Below are 12,500 nucleotides of genomic sequence, written 5' to 3' on the forward strand. Positions count from 1 at the left end.
CCAGTGGCTTGTTGTATTTTTTGAAGTTTTTTTAAAAATTTTACCGGTCCCGAAATATCCCTAAATAAAGCTTTAAAGTGCCTTATTTTCGCTATCTTCAAAACCACTATCCATTTCCCTGTGACGTCATACAGGGCTGCCAACACAAACAACATGGCGGTTACCACAGCAAGATATAGCGACATTAGCTCGGATTCAGACTCGGATTTTAGCGGCTTAAGCGATTCAACAGATTACGTATGTATTGAAACAGATGGTCGGAGTATGGAGGCAGATAGCGAAAACGAAATTGAAGAAGAAATTGAAGCTATTGAGCGAATAGCTATTGACGCTATTCGGCCATAGTATGGGTGTACCTAATGAAGTGGCCCATAGCATGGCTGCCTTATTAGCATCGCCGGTAAGATGTGCGGACCAAACGATCAGGACTTTCGCATCTTGTGACACTGGAGCAACTTAAATCAGTCGATTGGTAAGTGTTTGTTTCACATTAAATGTGGGTATCTAGTTTCAAATGTACATACAGCTAGCGTAAATAGCATGTTAGCATCGATTAGCTGGCAGTCATGCCGTGACCAAATATGTCTGATTAGCACATAAGTCAACAACATCAACAAAACTCACCTTTGTGATTTCGTTAACTTAATCGTTGCAAATGCATCTGCAGGTTATCCATACATCTCTGTGCCATGTCTGTCTTAGCATCGCCGGTCAAATGTGAAGACACTTTGGTACATTCAATGGGGGTCTGGCGGCAGATTTCTTGCCAGTGGTGCAACTTGAATCCCTCCCTGTTAGTGTTGTTACACCCTCCGACAACACACCGACGAGGCATGATGTCTCAAAGGTTCCAAAAAATAGTCGAAAAAACGGAAAATAACAGAGCTGAGACCCGGTGTTTGTAATGTGAAAATGAATATGGCGGGTGTGTTCTGACGTCATCGCTAAAAGACCAATAAACAGAAAGGCGTTTAATTTGCCAAAATTCACCCATTTAGAGTTCGGAAATCAGTTAAAAAAATACATGGTCTTTTTTCTGCAACATCAAGGTATATATTGACGCTTGCATAGGTTTGGTGATAATGTTCCCCTTTAAATAATACTTTCATTGACGGTTATGTAGTGGGATCATTTCCTTGGCATTAAAACAGGGGACTATAAGGGGAAATTGGACCAAGACTTTCATTGGCATAGCTGTAAGGCCAACTTGTACGGTGCCCCCCATATCTCAACCACACAACAGAACAAAGAAGAGATAACCTTCCCAAGCACGGCAAGGATTATTGCAGCAATAAAGGCTTACACCTTGCCCAGCCCCTCTCTGACCTGTAGCAGAATCCTCGTGAATTGTGACATTAAATCTCAGGAGATAAACGATAACATAAGCATCCGAGTTCAAAAGAATCCCACAATTGCTGCTGAAACGCCCAAAGGAAAACATACAACGCGAGTGTCAGGTGACCGGTCACCTCCAGGGCACAACTCGTCTTTAGTCTGGGAAATGTAGAAGTCTTTGTTATGTCTGATTTGTTGGAAAGAATAAACAGGAAAAGCCTCCGATGGAGAGGATTTACGTAGCGCTAATGAGCCACTTCGCGGAAGCTACATGGACCAAAACAATTCTCGGTTCTTCTTTTTCCAACTGTGAAAACATGCACTTTAACATGTTTAATATTCATCGAAATAACATTTTTTGCCTACAGAAATGAGTCCATTTTATATTTGTGTTTATTTACTTAGGATAACAAGTTATTTACCGTCCATTTACAGTAGAATGGCAAACATTTCTATAGTAATGAGAAATATAAGTTTATATCCTTTTACATAGTTTCTTGCATTATTATTGTATATTATAATATCATTACATAATAACCACTATATAGTTTTTTATGGGTTATTTCTTCAGTTTAAGACCATGATGTAGACCAGGGGTCGGGAACCTTTTTGGCTGAGGGAGCCAAAAAGCCAAATATTTTAAAATGTATTTCTGTAAGAGCCATGTAATATTTTTTTTTAACACTGAACACAACTAAAAACGTGCATTTTTAAGTAAGACCAACATTTCTAGAGTATAATAGGTCTCTTATTCTTTGTAATAAAGCTAACTGTGGAGGCGGCGTGGCCTGCGGGCCTGCAGCGAAGCGGGTGTGGCAGGACCGGCCTCAAAATCAGCGACAGGTGCGGAGATGGCCCACCTGCGCCTTGTTATCTAATCACCTGTCGCTCTGTTATAAGCAGCAGCCAGGAGGAGAGACGGGGTTGGAGCTGGAGCCAGAGCGAGAACGAAAGAGAAAAAGAAAATTGCTGGAAAGCAACTGAGACACTTATTGAAAATTACAAAATATTGTAACCGTGAAACAGGCTCCCATGTCGGTGCTTGGTTTGTCTGAAGAACCTCCAGGAGGGAAAGCCCCACACTAACCAATAATAAATACATAACTTTTACCATTAACGCAACTTCTTCAACATAAAAAAGCATGAGAATGTTTTATGTTTTGAACGTTATTTTTAACACTGTGATTACAAGGGGAATTATTCATTACTTGTCAGCTCAGATTTATCCGAGAGCCAGATGCAGTCATCAAAAGAGCCACATCTGGCTCGCGAGCCATAGGTTCCCTACCCCTGATGTGACCAGGGGTGTCAAACTCCAATACAGAGTGGGCCAAAATTTAAAACTGAACAAAGCCGTGGGCCAAGGGTGAACAATTTAACCTTTTAATAGGGACCCAAACAAGATTTGCATTGAAAATTAAACAAGCAAGGCTTATATAACTTTATAGTGACATGCAAAATTGAGATTCAAATAATAATAATTAAAAATATCAATGGCATATCAAATAAAATTTAAATAAAAATTGAATGCCTCTTTTCTATTTGCAGCCTTCTGAGGTAAATATCAAAATAAACTTTTTCCACAGGCTAATAATAAATTACAAAATAAAATAGCAATAATGAATTACCGTATTTCCTTGAATTGCCGCCGGGGCGCTAATTAATTTAAAACCTCTTCATCCCAGGTATAAGTAGTCTGTTTTCATTGAAAAATTCCACAGTATTCTGGACATCTGCTTTTTTGAATCTTTTGCAACTTGTTCAATGAATAATGGAGACGTCAAAGAAGAAAGCTGTAGGTGGGAAGCCGTGTATTGCGGCCGCCTTTAGCAACACAAACACAGCCGGTGTTTCATTGTTTACATTCCCGAAAGATGACGGTGAAGTTTACTATGGAACAGAGAGGTCAAGCGAACATGGTTGGATTGGACCTCCCACACAAAGTACAGTGTATTATGCAGTGATCATTTCGAAAGATTGTGTTTCGAAGAGGGTCCCTTGCGAAGGGCAGAGATGGGCATCGCCACCACCCGTCAAATGGTGCTGAAGAAAAGTGCGGGGCCGACCTTCAGGTTGTACAGGTACGACCATATAATCTCACTAAAACACTAGTAACACAATAAGCAGATAACGGATTTTCCAGAATTATCCTAGTAAATTTGTCTAATAACATCTGAATCGCTCCCACTGTATAGTCTTTTTTTTTTTTTCCCAGTCCTTCAATCTTACTTTTCTCATCCACGAATCTTTCATCCTCGCTCGAAATTAATGGGGAAATAGTCGCTTTCTCAGTCCGAATCGCTCTCGCTGTTGGTGGCCATGATTGTAAACAATGTGAGGATGTGAGGCGCTACACAACCCGTGGCGTCACGCGCACATTGTCTGCTACTTCCGGTACAGGCAAGGCTTTTTTATCAGCACCAAAATTTGCAAACTTTATCGTCGATGTTCTCTACTAAATCAATTCAGCAAAATCTGGCAATATCACGAAATGATGAAGTATGACACACAGAATGGACCTGCTATCCCCGTTTAAATAAGAAATTCTCATTTCAGTAGGCCTTTAAACTGACGTGGTTATGTGTACTGACTTATATCACATCCAATCATTAGACATTAGACATTTCTGGAGGCTGGCCAAGCAATAATATTCTACTTCTGATCGAAAAAAGATTGTCAATAAAGCACGTATGCCTTCTTACAAAAGACAGCACTGGTCAAAGTCCATAACAACAACTTTGCTGTCTGTTCGGGTATCGTTAAATCTTAGTACATCCTTACACATCACATGTTATTGCGTTAAAGGAATTAATTAAGTCTTAAGTGGAACTGCACTTTTTGGGGTAATTTTGCCTATCGTTCACAATCATTATGAGAGAAAAGAAGACAATAGTTTTTTTTTTGCATTGTAATGAGTAAAAATTGGCTCAATCTCGGTGGCTACATTGCAGCTAATGGGAGTAATTCATTATACCTCTTTAAAAATGCAAAAAAAAAAAAAGGATATGTATCTTCTTGTCTCTCATAAGGATTGTAAACTAAAAAAAAATGCAGTTCCCATTTTTGAGGGGGCAGGGCAGTGTATAGCACGCCATTTCCTAATTTGCATATGGCTGTTGCTATATTTAGGACCATTATCTGTTTGTGTTTAGTCGCAAAACGCATGTTTTAAAAGACGTGTGACGGTATCTCATGTTGCATTTGACAACCAAAAAAATGACTTTTTCTCACGTGTTTCGTTTCATTTTGTGCGGCAGTGGAAATCATTAACAAGCTGTAGTGTCTTATCGGGTTCTTTTGGCTCACAGGAATCCGGAGGCAGCGGACAGGTACGGACAGGCCAATTGGTGTGTGGCTTCAGCGGTCGCGGAGGCAAAAACTCGGACATGGGAGAAGTTCGGAGAAGCAATGGAAAACGAATTGCGGACGGCTTCGAAGCGATTCTGGACCACCATCCGCCGCCTCAGGAAGGGAAAGCAGTGCACTGTCAACACCGTGTATGGTGAGGATGGTGTTCTGATGATCTTGACTGCGGATGTTGTGGATCGGTTGAAGGAATACTTTGAAGACCTCCTTAATCCCACCAACACGTCTTCCTATGAGGAAGTAGTTCCTGGGGAATCTGTGGTGGGCTTTCCAATTCCTGAGGTTGCTAAGGTAGTTAAAAAGCTCCTCGGTTGCAAGGCCCCGGGGGTGGATGAGATCTGCCCGGAGTTCCTTACGGCTCTGGATGCTGTGGGGCTGTCTTGGTTGACAAGACTCTGCAAGACTCGGGGACAGTACCTCTGGATTGGCAGACCAAGGTGTTGGTTTGTCTCTTTGAGAAGGGGAACCGGAGGGTGTGTTCAAACTATCGTGGGATCGCACTCCTCAGCCCTCCCGGTAAGGTCTAATCCGGATGTTGTGAAGAGGAGGCTACGCCGGATAGTCGAACCTCAGATTCAGGAGGAACAGTGTGGTTTTCGTCCTGGTCGTGGACCAGCTCTATACTCTCGGCAGGGTACTTGAGGGTGCATGGAAGTTTGCCCAACCAGTCTACATGTGCTTTGTGTACTTGAAGAAGGATTTGACCGTGTCCCTCGGGTTGTCACACAAGATATTTCAATAACTGTCAAATAAAAATGAGCTGCATAATAGGAAATCAAATCGCTATGTGGTAGGTTACTGCTGAAGACATTTTGTTGATGTAGCACCGAATGGAGGTGTTGATATGCGGAGTAAGCACTCTTCATTCTCTAGCAGGTGACTTTTCAAATGATTCTACATATTAGCAGTAATGCTACTTTTTTAGCAACGCTTTTTCCGGTTGTCAGTTCGACATATTCCCACTTGAAGCCAAACCACCGCCAGACGATGGACCCCTGCTGTTTTTCTTGGGAATTAATTCTTCCTTCATTTGTTACCAGATTCGCACCTTCTTTCTTTCGTATCACCACTCGCACCACAGCTAACGTTACCCATGCTGCTACCTCTCTGCTCCGCGAGGGTGTATACGTGTGTGACGTATGTAAGAAGGTGCGCTTGCTGTCTGTGAGAAGGAGGGACAACAAAGAGTGGGAAGAGCCTGTAGTGTAATCCCAGGAGCTGAAAGCAACTGCGTGAGAACGTATACTCGTATATCACGATGTAGTCATTTTCTATATCGCACAGAGACAAACCCACGATATATCGAGTATATCGATGTATCGCCCAGCCCTAAGGCCCTCCACCATCTAGCTCGCGATCGACGTAATGGGAACCCCTTCGCTAGTCTTTTCATAAATTTATCCAAGTGCAGTTATCAATCATGTTTTTTTAATCATTTCATTTAAATACGGTACTAACAACAGTCGGGAGTTTTATCATTGCTACCGTTTATATGCGTGTCATAGCTTCTGCTAAGAGTGACCGCTCTGACTCTGTAAAAGGTAGCCATCCGTTGTAGTTAGATAATTTTTCAACTCAAACTAATGACCTAAGTAAAGACCAATGTAGCGGCTCTACGAACAAAAAGAAAACCCAACAGACACAAAAATGTTGTGCTTATTTGACTGATGAGTGTTGGAAAAGTTGACAAGGTTTGTTATTTTAGGTTAAAACAGAAAGAGTACTCACCATAAGCGGTCATGGTGCCAACATAGGGTCCATCGATGACGTTTTGGTTCTCCTCAGCCAGTGCTTTGATGTAGCGCTTGCTGAGGTCCAGGATCTGCTGCCGAAGCATAGCGCTGTTCTCATGGCTGGCTTGCTGCTGGATGGTGAAGTGGAGCAGCATCATGCCCCAGATGAACCCAAAGCTGACCAGGAAGAAGCCGAGCTTCTGGGATGACAGCTTCCACAAGAAAGGCGTCGCCATGCTCGCGAGATCGCCAGCGGGAGAACACGGGGGCTGTGAAGAAACTGGGGGATGCTTCCAGCAACCCAGGCGGGCGGGATCAGGAAGGGACGTTAGGCATGGTTGTCCATTTGTGTGGGGGCCCGATGTTTGCTGGGCGGTGGTCCTCACCGCCCGTGTTGATCACGAAGCAGCAAGTCAACTTGCTACATTGTACTGCCGAGAAGAAAGAAACAAGTGCCGTGTCAGTTGGATAATTAGTTGCATAATACAGCAGTTATTCCGATTAATCAGAGTTGTCATTAATGTCTCTATTATTGTCATATTTTCTTAAAAGTCATATTTCCTGTCACATACATTCCAGAAGCAGACTTTATAATACAGAGATCGTTAAATCTGTGTTAAAAGTTGTTACGCATAAGTGTCCCCCCCCCAACAAATTCCTTTATTTCACACAGCACCATGTTTTTGGGACCATAGGGCGAACCGAATTACAGTATAAGGCGCATTAAAGGGGTCATATTATAAACACTTCCTTTTGGTCTACATCAGTGGTTCTCAACCTTTTTTCAGAGATGTACCCCCTGTGAACATTTTTTTTAATTCAAGTACCCCCAAATCAGAGCAAAGCGATTTTTGGTTGAAAAAAAGAGATAAAGAAGTAAAATACAGCACTATGTCATCAGTTTCTGATTTATTAAGTTGCATAACAGTGCAAAATATTGCTCATTTGTAGTGGTCTTTCTTGAACTATTTGGAAAAAAAGATATAAAAATAACTAAAAACTTGTTAAAAAATAAACAAGTGATTCAATTATAAATAAAGATTTCCACACATAGAAGTAATCATCAACTTAAAGAGCCCTCTTTGGGGATTGTAAGAGAGATCCATCTGGATTCATGAACATAATTCTAAACATTTCTTCACAAAAAAAGAAATCTTTAACATCAATATTTATGGAACATGTCCACAAAAATCTAGCTGTCAACACTGAATATTGCATTGTTGCATTTATTTTCACAGTTTATGAACTTACATTCATATTTTGTTGAAGTATTATTCAATAATTATATTTATAAAGGATTTTTGAATTGTTGCTATTTTTAGAATATTTCAAAAAAATCTCACGTACCCCTTGGCATACCTTCAAGTACCCCCAGGGGTACGCGTACCCACATTTGAGAACCACTGGTCTACATAACATGTAATTGTTGTTCTTTGGTCAAAATGTTGCATTGATTTTTTTATTTTGTTTTATTTTGTTTTCAGGACTTATGCAGATCCCAAATACACATCAGCAGGTACAAATAGGTAAGAAAAGTTGTTTTTGCATAATATTTTGCGAAACAAAAAAACAGATAAAGTCTCCTAATATGTACCATTTTGGGGTCCTTATACACACACCAAAATAATACCCGTATGTTGAAGCACAATACTGACTACGGTAGCCGTAATGCACCGACAATCCATTAAGCGATGCAGCTTCGTAGCTTACCAATCTGTCGTATCTGACCGTTTTTTTTGCGTCGTGTGTAACGTTCCATATTGTCAATGAAACATCAACGTTTTGGTGTAGCTTGCCAGCATCATTTATCGAACAGGCGTCAACTTGCAGTCCACACGTACCTCTCATGTCTGACTGCAATCTACTGGTCACACTTATCATTATACTTTGTACCAAATAAAATTCCTTCGAGGTCGGTAAGCGCAACCAGAATTAATACCCGTATGTTGAAGCACAGTACTGACTACGGTAGCCGTAATGCACCGACAATCCATTAAGCGATGCAGCTTCGTAGTTTACCAATCTGTCGTATCTGACAGATTTTTTTGCGTCGTGTGTAACGTTCCATTTTGTCAATGAAACATCAACGTTTTGGTGTAGCTTGCCGGCATCATTAATCGAACAGGCGTCAACTTGCAGTCCACACGTACCTCTCATGTCTGACTGCAATCTACTGGTCACACTTATCATTATACTTTGTACCAAATAAAATTCCTTCGAGGTCGGTAAGCGCAACCAGAATTAATACCCGTATGTTGAAGCACAGTACTGACTACGGTAGCCGTAATGCACCGACAATCCATTAAGCGATGCAGCTTCGTAGTTTACCAATCTGTCGTATCTGACAGATTTTTTTGCGTCGTGTGTAACGTTCCATTTTGTCAATGAAACATCAACGTTTTGCTGTAGCTTGCCAGCATCATTTATCGAACATGCGTCAACTTGCAGTCCACACGTACCTCTCATGTCTGACTGCAATCTACTGGCCACACTTATCATTATACCTTGTCCATCCATCCATCCATTTTCTACCGCTTATTCCCTTTCGGGGTCGCGGGGGGCGCTGGCGCCTATCTCAGCTACAATCGGGCGGAAGGCAGGGTACACCCTGGACAAGTCGCCACCTCATCGCAGGGCTAACACAGATAGACAGACAACATTCACACTCACATTCACACACTAGGGCCAATTTAGTGTTGCCAATCAACCTATCCCCAGGTGCATGTCTTTGGAAGTGGGAGGAAGCCGGAGTACCCGGAGGGAACCCACGCATTCACGGGGAGAACATGCAAACTCCACACAGAAAGATCCCGAGCCTGGATTTGAACCCAGGACTGCAGGAACTTCGTATTGTGAGGCAGACGCACTAACCCCTCTGCCACCGTGAAGCCCATACCTTGTACCAAATAAAATTTCTTCGGGGTTTGTAAGCGCAAGCAGAATTAATACGTACATTAGGCGCATCGGGTTATAAGGCTCATTGTCGATTTTTGAGAAAATGTAAGGATTTTAAGTGTGCCTAATAGTCCGACAAAATACGGAAAATGCATTTAATGTAAACATGTATATGTACAGTGCGAATGAATTATCAGTAAAACACATGTAGAAAAGGTAGGATTAAATACAAGCTTTGCTTATTCCTACTTCTTTTCAGGTATGTTAAAATGTGCAATTGTAACCACATTCTTCAATGTAACTTGTTATAACAAATCATAAACAGGTTACACAAGTCTTCTTTCAGCTAAACAGCTAAACAATATTATCTTAATGATATGTTGACTTTATGACAGTTGTGACATTTATTCTTTACTACAATGAGCAAAGGTCAAATGTCTACCATAAAAAATAAGCTGTCAAACATGAGTATTGTTTCTTTGACATGTGGGGATTGGTACAAAATGGCACCGGTGGTAGTAACAAAACCGTAAAAAGAAGTAGCTAACGGAATACAGACTTAGCCACCTGCCACATAAAGAGATTGTACACGTTACGAGAGAAACTTGTATTATCAGAAAGACTAATAAAAGACTGTAAACCAGGCCTGGGCAATTATTTTGACTCAGGGGCCATATTTAGAGAAAAAAAATGTGTCTGGGGGCCAGTATATCTATTTTTAGGAACACTGATACAAAACCTGACAATAATGTCTGATTGAATACTAAAAACATTATGACAGACCGCCTTAAATAAAGGAATAGAATTTAAATGATTTTTTTTACTAAACTAGACACCCAGAATGTACATGAAAATAAAGAATGTGGGATTTACAATATTAACTATGAAGGGTAAAACAGAGCAGGCTACGCCGGATAGTCGAACCTCGGATTCAGGAGGAACAGTGTGGTTTTCGTCCTGGTCGTGGAACTGTGGACCAGCTCTATACTCTCCGCAGGGTTCTTGAGGGTGCATGGGAGTCTGCCCAACCAGTCTACATGTGCTTCGTGGACTTGGAGAAGGCATTCGACCGTGTCCCTCGGGAAGTCCTGTGGGGAGTGCTCAGAGAGTATGGGGTATCGAACTGTCTTATTGTGGCGGTCCGCTCCCTGTACGATCAGTGCCAGAGCTTGGTCCGCATTGCCGGCAGTAAGTCGAACACATTTTCAGTGAGAGTTGGACTCCGCCAAGGCTGCCCTTTGTCACCGATTCTGTTCATAACTTTTATGGACAGAATTTCTAGGCGCAGTCAAGGCGTTGAGGGGTTCCGGTTTGGTGACCGCAGGATTAGGTCTCTGCTTTTTGCAGATGATGTGGTCCTGATGGCTTCATCTGACCGGGATCTTCAGCTCTCACTGGATCGGTTCGCAGCCGAGTGTGAAGCGACCGGAATGAGAATCAGCACCTCCAAGTCCGAGTCCATGGTTCTCGCCCGGAAAAGGGTGGAATGCCATCTCCGGGTTGGGGAGGAGACCCTGCCCCAAGTGGAGGAGTTCAAGTACCTAGGAGTCTTGTTCACGAGTGAGGGAAGAGTGGCTCGTGAGATCGACAGGCGGATCGGTGCGGCGTCTTCAGTAGTGCGGACGTTGTACCGATCCGTTGTGGTGAAGAAGGAGCTGAGCCGGAAGGCAAAGCTCTCAATTTACCGGTCGATCTACGTTCCCATCCTCACCTATGGTCATGAGCTTTGGGTCATGACCGAAAGGATAAGATCACAGGTACAAGCGGCCGAAATGAGTTTCCTCCGCCGTGTGGCGGGGCTCTCCCTTAGAGATAGGGTGAGAAGCTCTGCCATCCGGGAGGAACTCAAAGTAAAGCCGCTGCTCCTTCACATCGAGAGGAGCGAGATGAGGTGGTTCGGGCATCTGGTCAGGATGCCACCCGAACGCCTCCCTAGCGAGGTGTTTAGGGCACGTCCAACCGGTAGGAGGCCACGGGGAAGACCCAGGACACGTTGGGAAGACTATGTCTCCCGGCTGGCCTGGGAACGCCTCGGGATACCCTGGGAAGAGCTAGACGAAGTGGCTGGGGAGAGGGAAGTCTGGGTTTCCCTGCTTAGGCTGGTGCCCCCGCGACCCGACCCCGGATAAGCGGAAGAAGATAGATGGATGGATGGATGGATGGATAAAACACTGAATATTGACAACATATGATCGTCATATCGACTCTCGTCGACATGTTTACGAAATGCAACAAAACAGCAAAATATGAACGCGGAGGGTACAAATAAACCCCACCTACAATCTGATACATCACTAAGCTTTAGAACTTTGTTGTGAAAATCTCCTTCCGCGTCTGTCCCTGACACCTGCATTTAAGGCTGACACTCTGGAAAGACTCTGTGGAAACGCTCCGCCATCCACACTGCTTGGTGACTTACATTACCATAGTAACTACTATATAATGCCAAAGCGCAGATTGCAACCATTCAAATACTTTGTATAGTTCAAGACATACGGTCATTTGAAAAAAAAAATCACTGGACATCATAATGGCAGCTACAGTTTCCATATCAAAGATCTAGAAAAAATTATTTGGGAATGTCCGTCGGGCCAGATTGAAAAGGTACAAATTTGCCCAGGTCTGCTATAGACTATAAAAATGGGACCCATTGCCTCCCTGCTTGGCACTCAGCATCAAGGGTTGGAATTGGGGCTTAAATCACCAAAATTATTCCCGAGTGCAGCCACCGCTGCTCACTGCTCCCCTCACCTCCCAGAGGGTGGAACAAGGGGATGGGTCAAATTCAGAGGTTAATTTCACCCCACCTAGTGTGTGTGTGTGACTATAACTGGCAGCAGTAAGACGGGAGTAATCTCCACAAACAACAAGCTCTTTTTACCCTCAGGGGAAAAAAATGTAAGAGATAAAATAGGGGTTAAGTGACAGAAAACACTCGGAGGCCACCACAAATGTTAAGTTTGTGGAAGTCAGCATGCGTCAGCTTTCTACAGAGTAAGAGATTATTTGATCAATCATTGTACTCGCGACTGTGTTGGATCCAATATGGATTTAACTTTCACAGTATCATGTTAGACCCGCTCGACATCCACTGCTTTCATCCTGTCCAAGGTTCTCATAGTCATCATTGTCACCGACGTCCCACTGGGTCATCATTGTCACTGACGTCCC

General features: G+C 42.9%; 1 protein-coding gene across 1 annotated transcript in view; it reads right to left on the reverse strand.

Moving 5' to 3' along the window:
• mgat5 (alpha-1,6-mannosylglycoprotein 6-beta-N-acetylglucosaminyltransferase) overlaps window positions 1-12,500 on the reverse strand; it is a 235,233-nt gene that overhangs the window by 193,015 nt on the left and 29,718 nt on the right. Inside the window, exon 2 of the mRNA XM_061889592.1 lies at window positions 6,430-6,865. Within this exon, the coding sequence (XP_061745576.1) occupies window positions 6,430-6,670 (241 nt within the window). The 5' untranslated portion in view covers window positions 6,671-6,865. The remainder of the gene's footprint in view (window positions 1-6,429; window positions 6,866-12,500) is intronic.

The sequence above is a fragment of the Nerophis ophidion genome, linkage group LG27 (genome assembly GCF_033978795.1).
Source record: "Nerophis ophidion isolate RoL-2023_Sa linkage group LG27, RoL_Noph_v1.0, whole genome shotgun sequence".
In the NCBI taxonomy this organism is placed as follows: domain Eukaryota; kingdom Metazoa; phylum Chordata; class Actinopteri; order Syngnathiformes; family Syngnathidae; genus Nerophis; species Nerophis ophidion.